The 26,928-nt window shown below is 43.3% G+C and overlaps 2 protein-coding genes across 2 annotated transcripts in view; both read right to left on the reverse strand.

Annotated features, from left to right (window-relative positions):
* LOC126956755 (ubiquitin-conjugating enzyme E2 L3-like) overlaps positions 1-26,928 on the reverse strand; it is a 1,010,865-nt gene that overhangs the window by 323,860 nt on the left and 660,077 nt on the right. The gene's annotated exons all lie outside the window — the stretch shown is intronic.
* The window catches only part of GALNT10 (polypeptide N-acetylgalactosaminyltransferase 10), a 232,384-nt gene that overhangs the window by 113,354 nt on the left and 92,102 nt on the right, over positions 1-26,928 (reverse strand). Inside the window, exons 2-3 of the mRNA XM_050793931.1 lie at positions 16,181-16,283; positions 12,726-12,864 (exon numbers count right to left, since the gene is read on the reverse strand). Of these exons, the coding sequence (XP_050649888.1) occupies positions 12,726-12,864; positions 16,181-16,283 (242 nt within the window). The remainder of the gene's footprint in view (positions 1-12,725; positions 12,865-16,180; positions 16,284-26,928) is intronic.

The raw sequence follows: 26,928 nt of genomic DNA on the forward strand, positions 1-26,928 counted from the left end.
GGGAGGCTGCATTGCTCTCGAATCCTGACTATCTCTGGGGCACTCACCTTATACTGAAGTACTCCATTGTAAAGGTGTCAGGCAAGCTTGCTCTACCACATGAATCATGATTAAAAAGTGTAAAAACTGCTAATAAGTACTAAATATGTCTTCTAAGCCTGTCACTGTTCTATGGAGGGTCTGACAAACCACTCTGCACCACGGGGTGGGGGCGGGTACAGACTCCCGTCATTCATTCCCAACAAAAAGGGTGGAAGGTTATGGGCACTGCTCTTGCCATCACCTGAACGCTGACCATAAACTGCATTACGCTGCATGCCACACACCACGTCTGGTCTCGGGTCATTTTTAGGCTTACTATATGTTATGCCTCAGGCATTTCCTGATATTTTAGGAAGGTGAGTTAATTAAAACCACAATAAAAACACAGCAACTCAGAAAAAAATCCTGTCACTATTTCCATTTTTCACAACACAAATGGGATCATTTATTCAACTGCCTACTTGACACTGACATTTGGATGTGAAACAATGTTGCAAACTTGTCTGCAATCAAAATCGTGATTTTTCCCAAAACCTGCTCTTCCCAAAGTCATCTCCATTTCTGCAGATGGCAGCTCCATCTCCCCAGCTGCTCTGGCCAAAAACCTTGGCGTTATCCCCAGCTCCTCTCTTATTCTCATATCCACAATCTTGTAAGTAAATCCTGGCACCTCCATCTCCACCTTCCAAGTATGTCTAGAAATCAGCCATGGCTACTCCACTACTCCAACCGTGGACTGACTCACTCTCACGCTCCCTTGCCTTGCTGTTAACATACTCCTAACGAGTATCCCTGCTTCCACCCTTGGCTGCCTACAGTCTGTTCTTAAAACAGCAACCAAAGCTATCCTTTTAAGATGAAAATCAGATTATGTCACCCTCTGTTCAAAACCTTCCAGTGGTGTCCTGTCTTAGTCATTTTGGGAAAAGCTCCAGCCCCGCCACAACCCCTGACCACCACCCAGACACCTCTCTAGCCCTACTTCTCTTCACTCGCATCATCAGGCTCCAGCCACACTGGCCTCCACAAGCCAGGCACGGTGGCCTCTGGGCCTTTGCATTTGCTGTTTCCTCTGCCTGCAGGGCTCTTCCGCCAGTTAACTGCCCTGCTAGGCCCCTCACCACTTCCTAGCTCTGTTCATATGCTCTCTTATCAGAAAGCACTTCCCTGACCCCTGAAATAAAATCTACCCCATTCTTACTATTTTTTCTACCCTTTATCCTGTTAATCTTTTTTCCCCTACATCACTTATTGCTGTCGAAAAAATCAATCCATTTATTTGTTTGTTTATATTATGACTCTCCCACCCCTACCCCCAGTGGAATGTAAGCTCTAGGAGGGAAGGAGATTTTGACCATTTGCTCATTGCTGATTCCCTAGGACCTAGGCCATACAGTAAGCACACAAAATAGACACTCAATAAATATTTGCTGAATGAATAAATGGCTTTCAGAGACAGTTTTAAGTGACTAATAGGCTTGAAATCTCTTCAAGACAGGGACTATCTCTTGATCATTTTACCATAATAGGCCTGAGTAAGGGCTGGCCGCATTTCAGATGAGCTGTAGACTGGAGGTGGAAGGGCAGAAAGGAGCCCATAATAAACACACAGTTACCGTAGATAAAGTTCCTGATTTAGTTAGCTCTGGATACATCAGTTGGGTGGGCCATGCAAGGCAGGAGCCCGGGAGCACAGGCAGCAGCTCTGCCAACAGCTTCTCCTAGTTCTCAAGGTCTCCAACAGGGATGCACAGCTGGCGATGCCACCTGGGGCAGGAAAGCTCAATCCTTTTTACATCCCTGCCCTTTCTTGCCCCAGGCTTACATCACTATTCGAGAAGACTCCCTTTCTGCTATGGGAATATTTATGAACCTCAAGTTTTCGCTCCTCAAGCCAAACGCAGCATCACTAAGGCCATATTATCATGGGGGCAAATGGGTGGTCCCTGAATAGGACCTCAGCTACCAGCTCTGCTAGGTCCAGGATGCTATTTCCTCATAGTCCACTCCCTCGTTCTGATTCCCCACCCTTTTATCAGGGTGTTTTGAATGCTGCAATGGTTGGCAAACCATGATAACAAATCCCTTTCCAACTGCACTCTACCCCACAGTCAATTATCTTTTATAAGATTTAAACAATAAGAAAAATAGCATATATTTACCCACATGGCTACTATTTGCAGTGATCTTTATTCTTTGTGAATAAATATCTCTATTTCTATCTGGTATCTTTTTTTTGGGGGGGGAAGATATTTTCACTGGGTATAGAATTCTAAGTTGACAAGTTTTTTCTTCTCATACTTTATTGTTATTATTTTTTCACTAAACATACAACCCTGCTCAGGGTGTACCTGTGTGACTTTGGTGCACCTCTTCATCCTTTGATCTTTTAGTTACTGACCTGAAAAAAGTGAATAATGATGACGATACCACCGGCCCAACCCATTCATGAGGGATATTGGTCTGTAATATTCTTTTTTTGTAATATCTTTGCCTGACTTTGGTATCAGGATAATGCTGGTTTTACGATGAGTTGGAAAGTACCCCATCCTCTTTAATTTTGGGGAAAAATTTGTATATAATTATTTCTTTTTTTTTTTTTTCTTGAGAGAGAGTCTTGCTCTGTCACCCAGGCTGGAGTGCAGTAGTGTGATCTTGGCTCACTGCAAGCTCTGCCTCCTGGGTTCATGCCATTCTCCTGCCTCAGCCTCCCGAGTAGCTGGGACTACAGGTGCCCGCCACCATGCCCGGCTAATTTTTTGTGTTTTTAGTAGAGATGGGTTTTCACTGTGTTAACCAGGATGGTCTCAATCTCCTGACCTTGTGTTCTGCCCGCCTTGACCTCCACAAGTGCTGGGATTACAGGTGTGAGCCACCACGCCCAGCCAGAATTATTTCTTAAATTGTTGAAAGAATTCATCAGTGAACCCACCTGGGCCTGAAGTTTTCTTCATGGGAAGGTACTTAACTACACTGTCAATCTCTTTAATACATATAGGACTATTCAGGTTGATCGTTTCTCCTTAAGTGAGCTTTGGCAGTTTGTGTCTTTCAAAGAATCTGTAATTTCAGCTAAGTTGTTAGATGTTTAGGCACAAAGTTGTTCAGGATATTCCTTTATTATTCTCTTAACAGTTATAGAATCTATAGCTATGTCATCTCTCTCATTCCTGATATTGGTAATTTTTGTCTTCTTTTTCTCTTTTTCAAGCTGGTTAGACGTTCATTAATTTAATTGACCCTTTCAAAGAGCCAGATTTTGTTTTTCTTGATTTTCTGTTTCATTGATCTCTGCTTTGACCTTTTTCACGTCCTTTCTTCTGTTTACTGTGAATTAATTTGCTCTTCTTTTGCTAGTTTCTGAAAGTGGAAGTTGATGTCATCAATTTTAGACCATTCTTTTTTTCTAACATAGGCACTAATGCTACAAATTTCCCCTTATGTAGTGGTTTAGTGACATTCCACAAATTCTGATATATTGTGTTTTCATTATCATTCAGTTAATAATACTTTCTAATTTTGTTTTTTATTTCTTTTTTGACCCATCTGTTATTCATATGTAAGTAATATATTTTCTAATCTTTTGGAAAGTTTAAAAGGATTATTTTGTTATTGATTTCTAAATTTAATTCATTGTGGTTAGAGTGATACTTTGCATCACTTGAATCCTTTATGAGGACTTGTTTTCTGGCCCAAAATATAATCTATCTTGGTAAATGTTTCATATCCACTTGAAAAGAATGTGTATTCTGCTGTTATTGGTGGAGTATTCTATAAATGTCAATTAGGTCATATTGGTCGACAGTGCTGTGAGAGTCTACTATATCCTCGCTGACTTTCTGTCTATCTGTATTACCAATTGTTGAGAGAGAGGTGTTGAAATCTCATAATCTCATAATTGTGGCTTTTTAAAAAAATTTCTCCTTATAGTTTTGTTGTTGTTGTTGTCTTTTTTGAGATGAGTCTTGCTTTGTCGCCCAGGCTGGAGTACAGTGGCATAATCTCGGCTGATTGCAGCCTCTGCCTCCCAGGTTCCAGTGATTCTCCTGCCTCAGTTTCCTGGGTAGTTGGGATTACAGGCACGTGCCACCATGCCTGGCTAATTTTTGTATTTTCAGTAGAGACAGGGTTTCACCATGTTGGTCAGGTTGGTCTGGAACTGCTGACCTCAGATGATCCGCCCTCCTCGGCCTCCCAAAGTGCTGGGATTACAGGCGAGAGCCACTGTGCCCAGCCTCTCCTTATAGTTCTATCAGTTTTTCTTCATGTATTTTGAAGCTTTCTTATCAAATACATAAACATTTAGGATTGCTATGTCTTCCTTATGAATTACCTCTTTATTATGAAATAACTTTCTTTATTCCTGGTAATATTCTTTGCTCTGAAATCTACTTTGACTGATATTAATATTGCCACTACAGCTTTCTTTTGACTGGTGTTAGCATGGCATATCTTTTCTTTTACATTTAACTTATTTGTATCTCTACATTTAAAGTGTGTTTCTTGCAGGCAGCATGTATTTGAATCTTGTTTTCTTATCCAATCTGACAATTTCCACCTTTTAACCAGAATAATTAGAGCATTTACATTTAACGTGATTATTGATATGGTTAGGTTAAAGTCCATCATTTTAGTATTTTCTATTTCTTCTTCTTTTTTTAGTTTTTACAGATGAGGTCTTGCTCTGTCACTAAGGCTGGAGTGCAGTAGCATGATCATAGTTTACTGCAGCCTCAAACTTCTGGGCTCAAGTGATTCTCCCACCTTAGCCTCCCAAGTAGCTGGGAATACAAATGTGCCACTATGCCTGGCTATTTTTTTTTTTTTTTCCAGAAATGGGGTCTTGCCCAGGTTGATCTTAAACTCCTAGGCTCAAGTGATCCTCCTGCCTCAGCCTCCTGAGTAGCTAGGATCACAGGTGCAAGCCACTGCACCCAGTTCTATTTCTCCTGTCTGATTTTGACTTCCTTCCTTGCTTTCTCTGCCATATTTTGGATTATTTTTTATGATTTCATTTTATCGCCTCTGTTGGCTTATTAGCTATAATTCTGTTTTGTTATTTTAGTGCTTGCTTTAGGGTTTATAATATATGTTTTTAACTCATCAGTTTACCTTTATACTTCACATGCACTATTAAGAGGTGAAGCCGGCTGGGCTTCTGGGTTGGGTGGGGACTTGGAGAACTTTTCTGTCTAGCTAAAGGATTGTAAACACACCAATCAGTACTCTGTGTCTAGCTAAAGGTTTGTAAACACACCAATCAGCACTCTGTAAAAACGCACCAATCAGCACTCTGTGTCTAGTTAAAGGTTTGTAAACACACCAATCAGCACTCTGTAAAATGGAACAATCAGCAGGACGTGGGTGGGGCCAAATAAGAGAATAAAAGCTGGGCGCCCGAGCCAGCAGCAGCAACCCTCTTGGGTCCCCTTCCACGCTGTGGAAGCTTTGTTCTTTCGCTCTTCACAATAAATCTTGCTGCTGCTCCCTCTTTGGGCCCGCACTACCTTTATGAGCTGTAATACTCAAAGCAAAGGTCTGCAGCTTCACTCCTGAAGTCAGTGAGACCACGAACGCACCGGGAGGAACAAACAACTCCAGACACATCACCTTTAAGAGCTGTAACACTCACTGTGAAGGTCTGCAGCTTCACTCCTGAAGTCAGCGAGACCACGAACCCACTAGGAGGAATGAGCAAGTCTGGACGCGCCACCTTTAAGAGCCGTAACACTCACTGCGAAGGTCTGCGGCTTCACTCCTGAAGTCAGCAAGACCATGAACCCGCCAGAAGGAAGAAACTCCAGACACATCTGAACATCTGAAGGAACAAACTCCGGACACACCATCTTTAAGAACTCTAACACTCACTGCGAGGGTCTTGGCTTCATTCTTGAAGTCAGCGAGACCAAGAACTCACCAGAAGAAACCAATTCTTCCAGACACACTGTGAGAACCTTATGATAGCAGATTACCATTTCTCCCCTCCGGTCTTTATGTTGGCACACATTTTATTTTACATATGTTTTAAATCCAATAATGTTATTATTCTTGGTTACACAGCCAATCGTCTTTTAAAAGATTTAAACAGTAAGACAAATAGCATATATTTACCCACAAAGCTATATTTCTAGTGATCTTCGTATTTTGTAAATAAAGATCTCTATTTGTAGACAGTATCTTGTTTAAAAAAAGACATTTTCACCGGGTACAGAATTCTAAGTTGACAGAGTTTTCTCTTCCATACCTTATTTTTTTATTACTAACCATAGTTTACTGACATTTCCATACTTTAAAGATGTTGCTACACCATATTCTTCTTTGTAGTGTTTACAACAAGAATTCTCCTGTTATCTTTGTTCCTCTTGCCATAACAAGTTTTATTTCTCTGGCTGCTTTAACATTTTTTTCTTCATCACTGGTTTTTAGTAATTTGATTATAACATGCCTTGATGTCATTTTCTTTGTATTTCTTGAGCTTGTGTTTCACTCAGTTTCTTGGATGTGGCATTACAGTTGTTATCCAATTTGGAAGACTTTCAGCCATTACTTCCTTACACACACTCTAATTACATAAATACTAGAATTTTTAAAGTTGTCCCACAGGTAATTGAACCTCTTTTCAATTTTTAAAGTTCTTTTTCTGTGTTTTACTTTGAGTAGTTTCTTTTGCTACAGCTTCAAGTTTATTAATCTTTTTTTTTTTCCAGCAATATCTATGCCATTAATCCCATTCAGTGTATTTTTCATTTTAGACATGGTTGATTTCATTTCTAGAATTTTGATTTGGATCTTCTTATATCCTCCATATCTCTACCTAACTTTTTAAACGTATGAAATACAGTTACAATTAACTCCACTAGTTCTACTCTCTTTGTCAGCTCTGGGTTGGTTTTGATTGAGCGATTATATTTGTCACTGTGGGTCATTTTTTTCTACTTTTTTGCATGCCTGGTAATCTTCGACTGGGTTTCACATTGCTTAGTACTGAATATTTATGTATTGGTGTAAGTATTATCAAGCTTTGTTCTGGGTGCATTATATATTTGGAAACAGTTTGATCCTTTTTAGTAATAATTTATGATTTTTTTAGACTGGTCCAGAGCACCGTTTAGTCTAGGGCTGATTAGACGCCACTAAGACAAAACTCTTCTAAGTACTCTACCTGATTCCCCATAAGTTATGAATTAGGAGGTTTTCCAGTCCAGGTGGTGGGAAGAGGCACTATTCTTGGCCCTGAGGGAGCACTAGGCACTGTTTCTTATAGCATTTTAGGGTGATTCCTTTCCCAGCCTCAGATAGCTTCCTCATGGCATGTGCTGATCAACAATCCACTGAGTGTTTGAGAGGACTCTGTAGATCTCTGTAGGTCTCTCTTTGCACAGCTCTCCTCTCTCCAGTACTGTGTCCTCTGAACTCTAGCCTCCCTTATCTCCTTGGACTCTCAGCTCCACTTCCTCAACTCAGGAAGTCTTCTGGGCTCTATCTTGGTTCGCCCTCCCTGCACCATGGCCTGGAAATTCTCCCAAGGCAACAAGCTGGGGCAACTATAGGGCTCACCTCATTTGTTTCCTGTTTCTTAGAAATTATTGTTCTTTACTGCCTGATGTCCAGTATCTTAAAAACCAGTGTTTCATGTATTTTGCCTGGCCTTATTTTTTTTTTTTTTTGGTTGTTTTAGGCAGGAGGGCAAATTTATCTTACTTTATCTTGGCCCAAATGTGATTTTATACCCACGTGTATGTTCCAATCAGGACACTATTATATTATGACTACAATAAATGTGGTTGACTTAAACTTCCTGTGTTGGCAAGCTGTCATTTTTACAGGGTTTGTATTTAATACATGTTTGTCAAAGATAATAGGTGATAACTCCCTTCCTTCTTGCTTCTATTACACTTTGTAGCCTGTTAGGGATGTACAGGTGCTCAATAAAATACTGGCCTATTATAGTAATATGAGTTTATAAGTTCTTCTGAGGAAATTCAGTATATGTTATAAATTAACTGTGTTAATTTAACAAAAAGGAAGTGCAAAAAGGAACATGGAAGTAGGGATCTGGTAGACTTGGGCCTTTTATTGCAACACAGGTTTATTCATTAGTGAAGCTAAAACTATGGAATGGAGAAAGCAGGTCAGAATTGTGGATTGCTTTCATTCCCACTATGGATAATCTTTGCATGGGAGAAACTGACCACCTAACATGGGGTGTGCACAGGAAACTGCAGATTCCAGGCACTTTAGCAGTTGGGTCTCTGTTGTGCCATCAGCTTGGTGCTCTGGAGGGGCCTCCACGTTCAGTTGCCAAGCAGCCCAGCAGGGCTCCCAGGGAGTAGGGAAAGTGGGCCAGCCCACCAGCCAGCCACTGTTCATGCTCACTTGGCAGGAGGTGCAGAGGGCAGGCCCACTCAGAGCCAGCTGGCTGACTCCCATTTGCAGGACCAGTGAGTCTCGGCCAAACTGCCTTGCTTCCGTTCTCTGGCTACGCGGTCCCCAGTGCAGCTTCGGGTGGAAGCAAAGGCAGCTGGCACAAACAAACAGCCCCTCAATCCTGTTCTTGACACGCTGTTGCCAAAATTCAGTTTGAAGGAACAAAAGGCAAACATAAACCTCAGCTCCTGCTGGAGAAGTTGTTTAAGCTAAAAGAAACCGAAGGGAGTGAGCGGCTCAGCTGCTCTAATTTACTCACACATTTCTGCTGTCAAACTGCAGGAAAGATTCCCCTCCGGAAAAAAAGGAAACCTCTTCGAGACATCTGTCAACTCATTTCTGAAAAGTCAGCTTCCACACTTGGTGACTCTAAAAAAGGGAGGTGTCAGGAGCGCTGGCAGTAGTGACATCTTTTGCAGTTAGTAGCTTGGATGCTGGCTGGCTGGCTGGGTGGGTGGGCTGGTGATAGAGGTGCCTGAGACCTCCTTAGCTCCACTCCCGCCCACCTGGAACAGGAATTGCACAGCTTATTGATGCCAGGGGCCCATCCGCCAGGCTGGGGGAGCCTATGGACACTTCTCAGAGCAATGCTCATAATCCATAAAATGTACCAGATTTTAGAGAAAACCATTTAGACTGAAATATAGTTATCAAAATTTATTCAAAGCCAAGTGTGATGAGGTTTTGCCTGTAATCTCAGCTCCTCAGGAGGCTGAGGCAAGGGGATCGCTTGAGCCCAGGAGTTCAAGACCGGCCTAGGCAACACAGCAAGACCCTGTTTCAAAAAAAAAAAAAAGAGAAGAAACAAGATCTAGTGGTAAAAGAAATGATAAATGATTGAGGTGATGGATTTCCCAATTACCTTGATTTGATCATTACATATTGTGCGCTCATATCAAAGCATCACATGTATCTCATAAATATATACAATCATTATATAGCAATAATTAAAAATAAAAAGTAAATATCTAGGAAAAAAAAAAAAAGATCAGTGGTAGTTCTAAAAACTACCTCCATTTCCAAGTAGTGATGAGTGTCCATGGGATTCAAGAGGTCTGTAAGTGATGTGAAAGCAAGTGCTTTCCTTGGGGGATATCACGGGGCTTTGTGGATTACATTCGCAACTGAAGGGAACACCAAATTGCAGATAAAGCTTAATTTAAAAAAAAAATTCAACGTTTTTCTCATCCAACTTTACAGACTCCCCTGAATTCTACTGAGGGACACATCTGTGGATCCCAGGACTCTGCGATGAAGAAAAGGTTTCTTTTTCTGGACTGCAGGAAAGAGCACTACAATGGGAGACAAAGGGGCTAGGTCCTCATCCTGGCTCCACTTCCTAAGTCCTAAGCCAGAGAACATGTGCGCTCTGGCCTGGAGGCCTCTAGGGCCAGGCCACTGTCTCTACCCACAGTGCTCTTGCTCACCCTCATGCCCTGGCCAGTCCTAGTTGTTCCTTTCAGAGGCTGTAGATAGCACCCCTTCAGAAGGCCTTCCTAGCTTTCAAAGGCCAGGCACAGGGTCAGGGTATCCTCTGTGGTCCCAAAGCACCCTGTGCCCAACCCTATTACTGATCTTCTCAACTATGGTGTAATGCCCAGCTCATGTCATCCGTCCCCACCCCTTGCACAAGAGTGGGAGTTCCTTTGAGGCAACACTAATGATTCATTTATCTTTGTGATCCTAGTGTCAAGCACAGGGCTTGGCACATAGAAGACCTACATATTTACTATGAGTAGATGAAAGAATGGAAGAAAGCTGTGACCACACCCAGCCTGTCTCTCTCTCTCTCACTGCAGAAATATTCATTTCACACCAGTGATTCTCAACCTTCATTATATATGAGAATTGCTTTTGGAGATCTTAGAAAATACTGAGATCCAGGTAACAACCTCAGAGATTCAGATTTCAGTGGTCTGGGGTAGGGTCCTAGCCTTTGTATTTTAAAAAACCATCCAGGTGCAGCCAGGGTTGAGAACCCACAGTACCGCAAGAACAGCAGCTGTGGTAAGAGAACAATGAATGAACTCACCAGGTGAACTTCTTTCCTAGATTCAGAAAGAGGAAATCAGTGCAGAACTCAGAACTCCGCAAGGAGCTAAATACATACATTGAGTGTCTGACCCTCAGAGTCAGGTTACAGTTCCAAATCCAGTAACATCTGTGATAGCTGAACTACAAACAGTCTAGACTTACATCAAAAAATCTGGGGCTTGGCCAGGCACGGTGGCTCACACCTGTAATCCTGACACTTTGGGAGGCTGAAGCAGGAAGATCACTTGAGTCCGGGAGTTCAAAACCAGGCTAGGCAGCATAATGAGATCCCATCTCTACCAAAAATACAAAAAATTCGCCAGCAGTGGTGGCACACACCTGTGGTCCCAGCTACATGGGAGGCTGAGGTGGGAGGATTGCTTGAGCTCTGGAGGCAGAGGTTGCAGTGAGCCGAGATCGCACCACTGCACTCCAGCCTGTGTGATAGAGCAAGACCCTGTCTTGAAAAAAAGAAAAAAATCTGGGGTTTGACAGTGAAAACCATGAAACAAATGGCAAACCCCAAGGGAAAGTATACTGAGGCCCCTGCTCTGCTCCCTTGCTGTAAGGCATCTTTGGGAAAAGGGCCCAATCCTAGGTGACAGCACATCTTTTACATCTACAAAGTAGAGATGATCATAGTAATGCCAATCTCAAAGTACTGTTGTAGGAACTAAAGGAGGTTATGGGGATGAAGGCGTTTTGTAAGCTGCCAAACATGTTACCAAGATGAAGTCTTTAGCACGGCATTCTACTGATTGAGTTCTTATAGCTGGAAAGATCTTTATGGTTCAGTGATTAAAACCATAGATTCTAGAGCCAGACTCCCTGGGTTCAAATTCTGGCTCCATCTCTTTTCAGCTATGTTATCCTATGCAAATTACTTAATCTTTTTGTGCCTCAATTCCTCATCTGTGAAATGGTTATAATAACCGTACCTACCTCACAGGGATTTTAGAAGATTTGACTGAGTTAATATACTTCAAATACCTGAAACAGTGGTTCTCAAATGCAAGCATGCATCAGAATCTCCTGGAGGCCTTGTTAAAACACTGATTGCTGGACCCTTCCCCATAGCTTTGATTCGGTAAATCTGGGCTGGTGTCCAAGAATCTGCAGGTCTACCAAATTCCTAGGTGATGCTGATGTTGCTGGTCTGGGAACCACACTTTGAGAACCACTGGCTTAGAAAAATGCCTGGCATATAGTGAGCAACAAATAAATGTTAGCTTTTATTATCTTTTCCTGGGCTCTATTTTCTCAGTACCTGAGCAAAACTTATGCTCCAGTGCTACTCAGTACTGCCTTCATGTGGAAGCAATTCTGAAATCTACTTGCAGTGATTCTCAAAGTGTGGTCCCAAGATAAGGAGCAGCAGAATCCCCAGGGAGCCTGTTTGAAACACAAGTTCTTGGGCCCCCATCCAGACCTACTAATCAACAGCTTTGAGGCTCAATATCCTGTGTCCTAACAACCCTCCAAGTGATTCTAATGTACCTCAAGTTTAAGAACGGCTCTACCAGAAAATCACCATCATCACAATGACCCTTATTGAAAATGTATGGGGGGGCAGGATAGCTTAAGGTCCAGGGTATAGTTTTTGATTGAACTGGAGTCTAAGGCCTGGCTCAGCCTGTTAATCACCTTATGGCCTTAAGTGAGTTATGACCCTCCTTTAAGCCCCAGTTTTCTCACTGTAAAATCGGGATCATTACAGGACCTACCCGACAGCAACCTGAGATGATACAAATAAAGTGTTTGGCACACACTCTGGTTCAAAGAATGTTAGCTGCCACTGTTATCAGCTTTATAATCATTCTGATACGTCTGCTCTCAATGTGATTAGAGATGGTTTATAACAAAGACAGAAACATAAGAAAGATTTTTTTTAAAAGAAATAAAAACATCCCATAGAAAATGAAGAGAATGAAAGTTAAAAACTTCATGACAACTTGTCCTCTACATTGGGGTCTGAACTTCCCTTCAGCCCAGAGCGAAAGCGGAAATGCAGAGGCTTCCTGAAAAGAGGAAGGAGGCTGGCTCTTCTGAAGAGACGGTATTATCCCTTACCCCTCAACACCACGAACCTTTGCACAAATGCCTGTGTAAGAGGAGGGAGCCTCTGTCAGCAGGGCTCCATGTACCTGCTTCTTTAATTCATTCTCAACAAGAGCCAGGGGCAACATCCTTAGATCTCAGAATTTGAGAGATGTTACACTCACTTTGGGTGCCGGATATCTGGTAGAGAGCGATTCAAGGAGATTTTGTCACTGACGTAGATGTTAAATCCATTTTCTCGGTACGCCTGATCCACTCTCTCAGCATCGGTCATGGGGTAAGGTCTTCCTTGTTCTCCATTTCCTAGAAGCAAAGAGCAAATTCGATGTTGCCAATGATATATGGGGGTACTGTATATGGAGTGGGGAAAAAGGATGAAAAGTATGATTAAACCACCAACATAAAACTTGACTTGGATGTACAGCATAGCTCAGATTTTGCAGTGGGAAGTACAAAGAGTAAGAGGGGAACAAGCATTTATTCAGCCACTTTGCACATCTTGTTCTCATGTAATCACAGTGGCTCTGCGGGGTGGACATGAGACCTTTCATTCCATAGAAAGATAATCTGAGACTCAGAAAGGTTATCAAATCAGGAGTATGGATTCCAAAGCCCATGTTCCCCCACTCCGTCAGGAGCTCCAAAGACCCGTGCCCTCGAAGACCAGTCACTGGACAGCTAGGCCCACCATTTGTGAGTGGATCAACCTTGGGCCAAGTCCCACCAGCTTTCAGAGCTAAAGCTTCCTCCTCTGATAACCACAGTAGACTTGGAAGAGTCAAATGAGAGTTGCCTATTCGAAAGTTTTTTGTAAACTATAAAACACCTCATAAACACGAGGAAAGATGATTACTGTAGGTAAGGCAAACTTTATAAGTAAATCAAAATTGCCATAAATGATAAAAGATGCTTTGATTTTATTTTTGTTTTTAGGCCAGCAAACAAATTAAGATCTGCCTACTCTAAACCAGGAGTGCCTGAAAAGTGTTGCTTTGAGTCATGGATTTGGGTGGGTTAAAGTGCTAGCTTTCCTCTCTCTGCACAACCCATCTGGAGAAGGAGTCTGATACTCCGGGAAATTTTTCTCTAGGTTCCCAGAGTGCATATGGTAAGAGGGAATGTCCACATCGACCCCTGCAATAGTAGCTTAAGAATCTGTCATTGACGGCTGGACGCGGTGGCTCACGCCTGTAATCCCAGCACTCTGGGAGGTTGACGCAGGCGGATCACAAGGTCAGGAGATCAAGACCATCCTGGCTAACACGGTGAAACCCTGTCTCTACTAAAAATACAAAAAAAGTTAGCTGGGCGTGGTGGTAGGTGCCTGTAGTCCCAGCTACTCGGGAGGCTAAGGCAGGAGAATGGCATGAACCCAGGAGGCAGAGCTTTCAGTGAGCCGAGGTTACGCCACTGCACTCCAGCCTGGGTGACAGAGCGAGACTCTGTCTCAAAAAAAAAAAAAGATCTGTCATTGGTGAGGATCTTGAAGAAATGGCAATACAACCAGCTGGTTAAAAATCATCTTGCCTTCTAGAGCTTGTGGTTTGAGCAACACCTATTTACTCTGCAAAGTAAACATTGATAAAGTCAGATGTCCAGGAAGGTGCAAGCTGAGACGTGGAGCCCAAGAGCTCTGACTACTCCAATCCAGTCAGATAAGAAACAGGACTCCGTCATCTACAGTTTGTAATGCGTCATAAGACATCACTGATTGGACCCCAGGACAGATAACACGAGAGATCCAAACGCAGTAAGCAGGAGACCAGAAGTGTTTGCTCAGGGAGGGAAGCTTCAGGAGGGCAATACAGGAGAGCAATTCAGAGTTCAGGCCCTGGAGCCAGATGGAGTGGAGTTCCAAGGCCAGCCCTACCCGTCCCCAGCTATGTCATCTTGGGCATGCCGTCAGCCTTTCTGAGTCTGAAGATTTTGCCCTTTGTATTAATTAGAATGAGGAGGTTCAATGTGAATGATGTGATGATTAAGGAGATAATGCGGGCAAGATGCCTGGCATATAATTAGCATTCGACAGATGCTGGTTATTATTCTTAATGTCTCCACTGCTGGTTACTTGTGTCTTGCTGGTTAGCCCGATGTTCTAATAATTCTGGTATGTCTGGCAAATCAGCTCTTCTCAAACGTTTTCTTTCTTAATTTAAGCAGCACCGGCTGGGCATGGTGGCTCACACCTGTAATCCCAGCACTTTGGGAGGCTGAGGTGGGCAGATCACTTGAGGCCAGAAGTTTGAGACCAGCCTGGCCAACATAGTGAAACCCTGACTCTACTAAAAATACAAAAATTAGCCTGGCGTGGTGGCACGGGTCTGTAATCCCAGCTACTTGGGAGGCTGAGGCAGGAGAATCACTTGAACCTGGGAGGCAGAGGTTGCAGTAAGCAAAGATTGCACCACTGAATTTCAGCTTGGGTGACAGAGCGAGACTCCATCTAAAAAAAAAAAAAAAAAAAAAAAAAAGAGAGAGCAGCACCCATTCCCCATTTTCTGGCATCTCTAGATTTCTCTTTTCATCAGTTAAGTTATTGTACCAGCTCTATTCAGAACCCTGTGGTAAGTTGGTTTTGTCATAATGTAATTTAAAAAAAATCAATAGTGGTGGGAGCCTTTAATGGAGATAAAAATGAATAAAATATTAATACCAATCCCTTAGATTTCTATAGTGCTTTCTAGTATTGCAAAGCTACTACATATTCATTGCTTTATTTGGCACCTCACAATAACATCCTGAGGTTGTCAAAGCAGGAAGCATGAGTCCCACGGACAGATGGAAAAACTGAGGCTCTGGGAGTATGGACTTTAACTGATGATTAGATGGCTGTAAGTGGCATCAGAGCTGCTCTCCTGACTCCTTAGTCTAGGCTCCCTAGAGTTGATTCTCCATATAATTTCTGTACCACCTTACCCCAACCCTTCCCAACTCGCCAGTGTAAACAGAACTGCTCCCAAGACTAATTAGCCACAGAAAACTTTAGCTGAAGCCCTCTAAGTTGACTCAGTCTCATGGCTGCAGTGTCAGGTAGGAATCAACTCTGCCCTCCCTCCAGACCTGGGTTCAAATTCCAAGTCTGCCTCTTTCTTTCTGTGCAACAGTGGGCAGATTACCACCCCTCTTAAGAGCCACAGGCCCCTTCTTATTAAATGGGCCATAAAGGTTGATCCGAGGTTTCACAGAAGAAATTTCCAAGTACAGAGCATGGATCTTCCTCACAACAGGTGTTCAATAAATGTTGGCTCTTGTTATTATTGCTCCTTGTTTTAGTTGTAATCCCATAAGGGAGAGACATTTCTATCCTATGAAAATAAAATACAAAATATCCTATACGAGGGAGACATTTTCTATCACCCAATAAAGGTGGCAGGCAAATTCTTGCAGGCAGCGGATCTGGTGATGGGAGTGGAAAAAGGGGTCAGCTAACCAGTGAAGAGGGGCATCTGGGAATCAGGGGAAGGGATGGTGGCTGACGGGGAGGGAGCCAACAGGAGGTCCAGATACCCCTACTAAACATACACAGGAACACACACACACACACACACACACACACACATAAGCATACGTGCATATGCCCTTCAAAGTGCCCACCCATGGCCAATCCTGCCCTCCATACCTACGCGCTGAGCGTCCCTCCGGATGGCCTCTTTGTCATGCCAGTCCTTCAGCTTCTGTCCATCTCCCAAGAAAAACGTCTTCTTTTGTCGACTGTGTGAGCCCTTAAAAAAAGACAAAAACTATGAAAAATAGAAAAGGGCAAATAAGTTCAGCAACACAGGCCCAGGAGTTACACTGCCTAAGCGAGCTTTTTATTGACCAAATGCCTGTCATCTTGTGTTCCTTTATCCACTCCCTCAGCATACCTTTGTTAGTGGCTTGCCATGTGCCAGCCAGGTGTGCAAAGGTCAGCAAGATGACAGGAATGCAGTGTCTACCTTTCGGGAACTCACAAATTGGTGGTGGAGAAAAAAGATGATCGCATTCTTTCCACCCATGGGAGAAAGTGCGCAGTGTGGTGACACCCAACAGAAATATAACATGAGCCGGGCGCGGTGGCTCAAGCCTGTAATCCCAGCACTTTGGGAGGCCGAGACGGGCGGATCACGAGGTCAGGAGATCGAGACCATCCTGGCTAACACAATGAAACCCCGTCTCTACACAAAAAAAATAGGTGGCGGGCGCCTGTAGTCCCAGCTACTCGGAAGGCTGAATGGCGTAAACCTGGGAAGCTTGCAGTTAGCGCCACTGCCAGAGTACTCCGTCTCAAAAAAATAAAAAAAAAGAAATATAACATGAGCCACATATGTAACTTGAAATTTTCCAGTATCCACATTTAAAAAAGGAGGTGAAGTTGTTTTAATAATGTACTCTACCTAAAATATTACCACTCCAACATGCAATCAATGTAGTACACTGATTAAGGTATTTTACATTTTTTGGTGGGGCGGTGAGGGGTGGGAGACAAGGTCTCACTCTGTTGGCCAAGCTAGAGTGCAGTAGCACCATGACGGCTCACTGCAGCCTCAAACTCCTGGGCTCAAACGATTCTCCATCCTCAACCTCCTGAGTAGCTGGGACTACAGGTACGTGCTACCATACCAGTTAATTACTTTTTGTAGCGATGGGGTCACCCTATGTTACCCCAGGCTGTTCTTGAACTCCTGGGCTCAAGCTGTCCTCCCACCTCAGCCTCCCAAAGTGCTGGGATTACAGGCATGAGCCACAATGTCTGACCTACATTCTTTTTCTTTGTACTGCCTTTGAAATCCAGTGTGTATTTTACACTTGTGGTCATCCCGATTCAGACTCATTTCAAGTGCTCAACAGTTTCATGTGGCTAATCGCTACATATTGGATAGGGGAGGGGCTCAGAGAATGCACTACATGAGTTCAGTTCCACTGGGGAGAAATGGAGAATGTTTCATGGAGTTGAGTGCATTTGGGCTGGGTCTCAGACAGGTCGACAGGAGAGGCAGGCAGGACAAACATCCTGGGCACTGACTTGTGACGTTTGGGTGGAGAACGGCAAAGCTGTGTGTGGCCCAAGGAGAAGGAGTGCTGTAAGCAAGAGTAGAAGGTATGTCTTGGTCATCTCTGTGGTCCTGAGGGCCCAGCCCCAAAGAGAATAAATGTGTGGCGAATGGGCGTGGACTGTATGAAGAAGCAATTGAATGGCTAAAAGGAGAAGAAAAAAAAAAAAAAATATATATATATATATATACATGTATATATATATAGCAGCCCCAAGAGAGCAGCCCCCAAGGCCTGGGCTCTGACAGCATTTATCATTTACCTGGGGAGGTGAGCCCATCCTCATGGGCTCAATACTTCCCATTAGGAAGTAGTTTCCCTAATTAAAGGAGGCTGCATTCCAGTGACTGGGGTCAGCAGAAGGAACCTGATACTTTCTCAAGCCAACAGCGAAGTCAAAGGCCTCCAGGCCCAGAGCCTTCCCCAGGTAATGCTGCACCACACGGCTACTTACATATATTCCATGTTCATGTAAATACTTTCTGAATCACCTTGCCCATTACAAATCTTGCAGACTTGTTCTTGCCACTGTGGCAGGCAGAATCCAACAGTCCTCTTTCCGATATAATTAACTTCAAAGGCCCTAATGTGTGGTGTGCTGGACATTAGTGCTAACAAGAAGCCCCCTGAATAAAATCATCCCTGCGCTTGTTTATTAAGCCTCTGGTTGATCCTTGTGTTAGCAGGCTTTCCACAATGGCTCAACATCTTTATAACAGCTCTAGTAATAATAACAATCCTTTGTATTCTCTCTCCTATAGACCTCTCTGAATTGCAAGAAGATAATTCTGAAACTTGGTGTGTCAGATGTCTTGGTTAGAGAAGGGAAAAAAAAAAAACTACAAAAACTAAGGCCACATGCTTTCAACAGTTCTCAGGGTTCTTAGAAATCACAGAAGCTGAGCTGGAAAGTCCTTATGGAACCACTGAATCAGTTCAGGATACAGTTCCACAGGAGGGGCCCCCGGCACTGCCTTGGGAAGAGGAAGGCTGAGAGTAGGGGCTTGCTCTGCCCGCTCTTCAATCAGAGCAACAACACATCTGTTTTATGTACTGGGGTTCCATGTGGGATTTTATTTGAAGACAGTTCTTCTGCTAAAAATAAATAGACACCAAATTTCCTACACAAGTAAACAAATATACTTGGAAGCTGAGCTAGGACTACTTCTCCATACCACAGACAGAGAAACCAAGCCTTGGGGTAGGCCAGGAACCTGCCCAAGGTAATATTCTGCTTCTGTGATGTCAGGGTTGATCAGTTAGGGGCTAGTTAGCTCTCCTTTCTCCAGCCCTCCCTCCCAATCTCTTTTTCCTCTGCTGCTGCCCACAGATTGGAAACTTTGGTTGATTACTTTAGCCCACTGGTAGGACTAGAGGCTCTGCAAACTGAGGCTCCCTTAATGGAAGGCACAAAACTAAAGCCATGGTGCTTAAAAGGTTGTATCTGAAGGGGACAGGATGGGCACCACCTGGGAACTTGCCAGAAATGCAAATTCCCAGGGTCCTACCCTAGACCTCTAGAAGCAGAAGCTCTGGGGGTGGGGCCCAGCAATCCATGTTTTAGCAAGTCCTCGAAGAGATTCTGATACACACTGAGGTTTGAGAACCACTGATCTACAACGAAGCAGACGATAATCCTACCTGATCTGTGTTGGTCACATCAAGTTGAGCAGATAATTATCACAGAAGGCTGCAAAACCCTGAGGCCTATGGGCCAAATGTGGTCACTAGCAAACAACCTGGTGGCTTTCGAGGTGCTTTTTGTTTTGGTTTGGTTTTCTTAATTCTAGTGTGAAAACAGGGAGATTTCATATTGTTTTATCAAGATTTTTGGCTTCTCCTGAAAACCTAAAAGACATGCCAGTACTGGGCTGACTTCCTTCAGCTCATCAGCTGGGCTGTGTGGATGGGGAACGTCTCCCCAGTTTGCCACAGTCCCTACCATTCCTTATCGCATTTCACCTGCCTCCCGTCTCTCATTTTTGTTACCTGCCTGGCCCTGATGAGCTTGAAACATGCTGGGATATTCAGGAATGTATCCTGGTTGGGGAAGATTAGAAACTATGAGGACTAGGAGATAAGAAGTCCTGGAGGACATGGGAGATGTTATTTTGTTCTATGAAGTCCTAAGACTACACTGACGACCAATGGTAGACGTTACTGAATGACTGAGGGGACTCAGACAGAGAAGAAATTCCAAAAGTTGGGTTGCTGCTAGGATGAAACAAGACCATTTGGAAGAAGATATTAGAAGTGGCCAGGAATAGAAAGACCAAGTGTCCATCAGGATGTGAAGGAGAAGAATCAAGTGCAGGGTTGGGACTAGTGCTTCTCAAATTTTAATGTGCAGGAGAATCATGTGGGGATCTTGCTAATACTGATTCTGGTACAGTAGGTCTGGGGTGGGGCCTGAGAGTCTGCATTTCTAACAAGAACCCGGGTGATGCTGACGCTGCTGGGCCACAAAAGACACTTTGAGTAGCAAGGGTTAGACAACTTTAAAGGGCACTTCAAGAGTCTAAGATTGCATGAAGGGTACTATTTCCTCTACAAGCCTGTGAATGTCTTCCAGTGCCACTGGGAATGGGGTATGGGGATAAATCTCACTGTTTTGACCTCAAAGAAGTAAACCCCTAGAATCTTGTTCTCAAAACAAAACACTGGATTGCTGACCTGATGGTATTGAGAACTAAGGCTCCAAAATCCTGGGAGTTTCATACCTAACTCCACTGCCTTTGCCTTATGATGCACACTGTTCCCTCTATCCCTCCCTCCCAGGGTCTGCAGAGATGAACTATGCTGTTTTAGGTCTCATTGGTCCTTATATCTTCCCTAAACCAGGAAGACTTTGGAGCCTGCTGACACAAGGAGTTCTACATGTCTAAGCACGCAGCTGCTAGAGTCCTCAGCCATCTGAGCTAGGTAGCTGCTCAGAGACAATTAGTCTACCTCCGCTCATCTTACAGATAAAGGAACTGAAGTCCAAACAAGCCAAGCTACCCAACCAAGGCCTCACAGCAGGCAAGAGAATAAAAACCATGTCCTTTGACTCCCAGGCTAGTTTTTAGTGGGAAAGAACTCTTGACTATGACCTTGCACAAGCTACAGGAGTCACTGGTACCTCAATTTTCCCACCTGGAAAATGGAGTCAGCACTACCTCCCCAAAAGGTACTTTCAGACGAGCTGAGACAATCACAAACAGTATAGCCTCAGCACTCTCCTAATTTACACATGGATTGAGGACACTGACTCCTTAAGGATTTTAAGAATCTACTGTAAATTGACATCTCACCAAATCATGTAGATATAGAACTCAAATGTTATTGTATAGGTTAAAAAGTATTCCAGTTATAGGTCTGGACCTTCAGTAGGGTGGAAAACTAGTTTCAGTCTTAAAATTATAGAGTTGGTCAGGAGTGGTGGCTCACGCCTGTAATCCCAATACTTTGGAAGGCTGAAGTGGGCGGATCACTTGAGGTCAGTTCGAGACCAGCCTGGCCAACATGGTGAAACTGTGTCTCTACTAAAAAAAAAAAAAAAAAAAAAAAAAAATTGCTGAGTGTTGTGGCACACACCTGTAATCCCAGCTACTTGGGACGCTGAGGCAGTAGAATCACTTGAACCCAGGAAGCAGAGGTTGTGGTGAGCTGCAATTGTGCCACTATACTCCAGCCTAGGCAACGGAGTGAGACTCCGTCTCAATAAATAAATAAATAAATTAATTAATTAATTAATTAATTACAGAGTACATGGAGCCCAAAGGGCCCTAAGAATCCTATCCAAAAACCTTAACAGAAATTGTGGTCAATTTCAGGTGGTTTAGGAGCCCCTGAGGACTCCTAATTTCTAGAGGTAGTGCAGATTAAGAAACCCCAGATCATCTGAACTATCACCAAATGTTTACTGACACGTACTCTGTACAAAGCAGTGTGTCAGGCACCAAGGATGCAGGTTTGACAGCACAGATACTGTGTAGGCCTAATGAGATTTACAGAAAGATCAGTCTCTCTCAAAAGGTGGTTCTTGGAGAACCTGGATCCTTATTATAGATGCAAATTCCTGGACTCAAATGCTGAACCCACTAAGTCAAAGTATCTATAGATAGGAGCCCAGGAAGATATCTTTTTTAGAAAACACATTCTCCATGTGATTCTAATTCACAATAAAGTTGGAGGACCTTTTGTCTAAATCTAGCAGGCTCATTTTACAGATATTAAATCTGAGGCTAACAGAGTAGAATGAATTTGCCCTAAATCCTACAGCTTGTCAGACCCAGGGACCAAATCAGAGCTCAGAGTTCTCTCCCTAGAATAGACTGTAAGCTTCTTGAAGGCAGGGGCATTACACCACTGCACTTTCCTAGGCCAATACCCGACTCATCTTAGGCCCTTGAAAAATACCAGCTGAATGAATGAACGAATGAATGAATGCTCTTCAATGGGGTGAGTAGTCTAGTTTAATGACTCAGAACATTCTGGTTCCAGAGTTAGAAAAACCTAGGTTTTACTTCCTCGACAGGTGGACCCCAGTTTCCCTGACTGATAAATAGAGAAAACTAACAGAATAAGAGTATCTGTTGGGAGGATTAACTGAGCTAATCTGGGACAAAGTGTCCCAGTGTTTGGGACAAAGTTAGGCCCTCTCCTAGTAAAGGAGAGCTACTATCAATACATTATTTTTAGGGAAAGTTTATGAAAACATGGTATGTTCCAGTGTTTGTGATAACCATGTTTGGAGGAATAGGAGAGTGGATAGGAATCTAATAAGAAAAACTGTGGGTCCTGCAGAGGCAACCTATCTACCGCCTGATTCAATTCAACTGGCTCTTGCTGATAACAGGATTTAGAGTTTCCTCATTAACAGGATGTCATATGCCCACGTCGAAACACAGTGTTCTTCAAGGAAAGAAAAAAGTCCTAGTTAATAGTGGCACTCTACAATAGAAACAAATGCCACAAGACCATTAACAACAAAAAAGGCAGGAACATTGCTTGCTTCTCAAAAGACAGCAATTCTTATGCAATAGCAATCACTTAATATTATGTAAAAGAGCACGTCTGGATTTTTCAATCCAGAGGTAATTTTAAGTTTCTTTAACTCTGTAGGCTCAAAGATTTGTCTACAAAAGCTGTGATTATTTTCCTTCAACAACCATCTTTTGCTACTTTGCTTTCCCTTGGTTTCCTGATGTCCTTCTGCTACAGGAAGCAAAGGGGTGAGGAAGGAACATGGCAAGAGAAGTGAGCGAGAGTGTGTGGAGGAGACTGGCAGAATCAATGTGGAAATCACATTAAATAATAAATTGGCAATGGATTTTGACTGGCTGCTCTAAATAACTGCTTCTGGTATCTGCATGCTTTTACTTAACATTCCACTAAAATAATCGATTAGTGTTCACACACACACACACACAAGTGGAATTTTAATCTTTGTTTAATCACTACTTAGCAGGCCTGGCAGCCTTTGGAGGTAGGAAAGAATGGTGGTGAAGCAAGCCAACTATATTCTGCTCAAGAAGGAAGATTTGTTAAAGTGCATACTCTAATCCCAACACTGCAGACTTGGCAAAGAGCATCTCTGGCCGAGCTGGCTAGTGTCTTCAAAACAATGAAAGGGCTGTATGCTCTCAAACAGCAATGTTGGAAGGAAAGCTGAGCAGGTCATCTGCTTCATCCACAGACTGAGGCTGTGTTACAGACCAGGTTCTGCTGCAAATTTTAGGATGGCTTCCCTCCATCTTCCTCTCAAAGAACCCTACAAAGGCAATGGAATGATTTTGCTTTGAGGTTTAAATAACTATAATTTCAAACATCTGTTTATCTACCCAGTAGATTAATAAACTTTTCTCTCTGTCTCTCTCTCTCTCACACACACAGACACACACACACACACACACAGAGCAAAGTAATCTCTTCAAGATTACCTTCAAGGTTACCTTCGAAGAGGACCAGGTAGGGCTTAGTTTAGCTCAAAGCATAAAGTTTAAACAAGAGAGTTTGGACAATTAGATAAATGTACTTTCTTCATGAATTTTGAGGACATAAGCTGGATTGTTTTTATTAATTCATTCATCCAAAAAATGAATACTGAGGGCCTACTATGGCCAAAGACCTCTGGGAGAGACAAAGATGAAAAAGGTAGTCCATGGCCTCCACAGACAGCTATGAGACAAGTATATAAGGAAGGAAAACACACATACACACATATACAAGCCTATAACATAGTGCCTTGAAAGCTGTACAGATAAATTCAATAGATATTTACAAAAGCCAAAAATTAAATCTACCTCGGATGATCGGGGAAGAATTCCTACAGAAGCAGAGCCTTTGACAGGAACCTGCGAGAAGGGGTAGGATTTTAACTGGTAGCAGTTAAAGGGTGGGGGTTAGGGGTGGAATCTAGCTAGAGGAATGAATGTGGAAAGAATGGGAGTTAGAAAGTGAAGGGCATATTTACTTGATGGCAAGGAGCCTGATACGGCTGGAGTGAGCAGGATGCAAAAGAGAGTCACGAGCAACAAGACCAGGAAGGAAGTCTGGACCAGAATTGGAGGGCCTTACATCCGAGCTGCTTGGCAGGTGGGAGCCACAGTAAGTCTCTGAGCAAGCAATAGACTGACGTATAGCTCCAAGAATAAAATACGTTACTACCTATCCACTTTCAATTAATCTCAGAATCCTCCTCCTCCCATGAGAAATGCAAGGAGAGAGATGATTTTGTTTTCATTCAGAGAAAATATCCCCTTTTCATAGGCTGAGTATCATGCATTCTGGTACTCCACAGTCAGACTTAGGTGAGGCTGACCCAACTCTAGCACCTATCCAGTAGGCTGCTGTTTTGAGAAAACGTAACTTTCACTATAATCAGGAACAAGCTGTATGAGAAAACCTGAATGACACTATTTATGAATGGAAGGAGGCACTACAACCAGCAACCACGAGACTACGTCCGCTGGGCCCACGTCAGGCAAGTCTTGTTGGTCCAATAAGCAATGGGGCTGTGTCTGTTGTCCCTGCTCCAGTAACTCCATTGTCTCAACACCAGGATGTTGAAATCTGAAATCTGGCCCTTCCCTAAGAGGGGAAGGTCACTCACAGATAGGAGCCACTGTTTCAAAGGGCTGATCCTGTGTTTCCAAGGGCAGAACCACACCAACCCTCCAATTCCTTTGTTTGGTGTAGGTGGCTCTAGAAAAGGTCATTTGCTACGTAAGGCGTGAAAGCTCATTAAAAGACTTTTTAAACAGTAGGGAGGAAAAAAAAGCCAAGATACTTTGGAATGCCTGTTACCTAAAGGGCAAATAGAACCTTCAGTAGCTTTTCCCTTCCATTCTAAAAGAACAATTTCAACACTTTCTTCAGGATAAGTACCCAAATGCTTTATCACTGGGGGAAAAAAAACAAATCGACTCTGATCGATAATTTGATAATGTTCATCTGAGTCTCTTACCTATCAATCCATCCGTCCATCTGTCCATCTATCCATCAACTTCAGTGTATGATGAACACAAGCACAGATCAGGCCTTGTGCTAGGTGCTGAGGATATACTGGGGAGGAAGACGGACAGGGGTCCTGCTCTCATAGAGCTTATAGAAGTATGTGTGGTGGGGGGGAAATGTAGACTTTCATCCGAAACTACAGGTAAATTAAAAAAGCTACAGTGGCAGGCCATAAAAGAGTGGTACATGGTACAAAGAGAGTCCCTTTCTTTCAGATCAGATTGGGGGGGATCTGATCCAGTCTGCAAGGCTTTCTTGAGAAAATTGGATTAGAGGTTAACTCAGTAGAAAGAGGAGTACAGAGCATTCCAGACAGAGGGAAAAGTAAAGACATACAAAGACTCTGGCTGAGCAAACACGAATCATAGGAGGGCCTGGAAGAGCAGTGTGTGTGGTGCACAGAGAAGCAGGGAAAGTCTGGCAGGAAGGAGAGGTAGGCAGGGGTGAGGATTCTCTTTCCTCCAGGAGCATTTAGAAATACAAGTGTTTTATATAAGGAGGTGATAACATCAGGTTGCATTTGGAAAGCTCTCTTGTAGCCAAGTGGAAAAGGGATTAGGAGGCCAAGAGGAGTGCTGGAGGCCGGGAAGGAGGCTATTACAGTGGTGCAGGCAGAGATGATGCTAGCTTGTGCTGGGAAGGCAGAAGTGGGGGTGGGCACATACAGATTTTTTAAAAATAGGGTTACTAGAGTCCTGTGGGTTTGAGTCAAAAATATAGCCTGAGAACTTAGTCAGGTGAGAAGTTCATCTGTAAGATCTGGATATCCATAGTCCCACAGATGCAGGTGAAACCTACCTGGGACCTGAGCCCAGCTCTCCCCTCACCTAGCCTAGTGTCTGTGTCATCACATGTTACTTTTAAGTTTCAATACTGTCCATAGAAAGCAAGTCAGGAAATCAGACCTAATGAGATAAGATTTTGTATCTATTTCACCTTCTAGAATTCAGTGACACATAGTCAAGAAAGAAGAGAGAAATCCTAGAGGGGTGGTGGCGAGCCTCCCGTGCTCATGTAGAGTGTGCCTGTGCCCTCACAAAGAGTCCCTGGAGGCCCCAGTTCTCTCTGGTCCCTGGGAGCGTGAGGGCTCTGTGCTGGGGGAGCCTACTCTAGGAAGATAAGTATTTTCACTACCTCAGAGGGCACTGTGATTACTTCAACCAAAGAAACAGTCATCATTGGTGTTCATGCTGGAGTGAAAACTGCCTAAACTGGACTTTTGAGAGGTGGTGTGTCTTCATATTCCATGGGCGATTGTCAAGGGTGATTCTGATTTTGTGTTATTTTCACCTTAAGTGGTAAGTTTATTATAGCCTAACTCTTTCATGAGATTAGACTTGACTATATTATTATCGTCATTATATCCACTTTGTAGATGACAAAACTGAGGCTTGGAGAGAAAATCCATATGAAAGCATTTTGCAAACTGCCAGCCACCACATGAGTGTAATCATCACAGCTAATAGCACCTACCACATGTACCTGCCCATTCCTTCCCAAACTCAGTATCTAGAAAGGCTGCAGGAACACAGTTCTCAAATAAGGAAAACATGGTGAGATGAATCATACTTCTGTACCAAGAGGGCAATTCACAAGAGGTTCTGAAAATCTCAATCTAGCTGATGTGTGATCAATCACAGGAAAGCCCCTAGAAAGTGCTCTTCTTAGAGGCTTGACGGGCTGGGCAGGAGTGAGGGCTGCAATACTGCTCTGCACAGCAGCTGTGGATGGGAAAAAAGAAAAAAAGGGACTGGAAAGCTCATCAGAAGGCAAGTTCCTACTTTTCAGAGAGAGAATAAAAAATGACTGCAAACATACCTATTAGTCTCCTAG

This window comes from Macaca thibetana, chromosome 6, assembly GCF_024542745.1.
Source record: "Macaca thibetana thibetana isolate TM-01 chromosome 6, ASM2454274v1, whole genome shotgun sequence".
NCBI lineage: Eukaryota > Metazoa > Chordata > Mammalia > Primates > Cercopithecidae > Macaca > Macaca thibetana.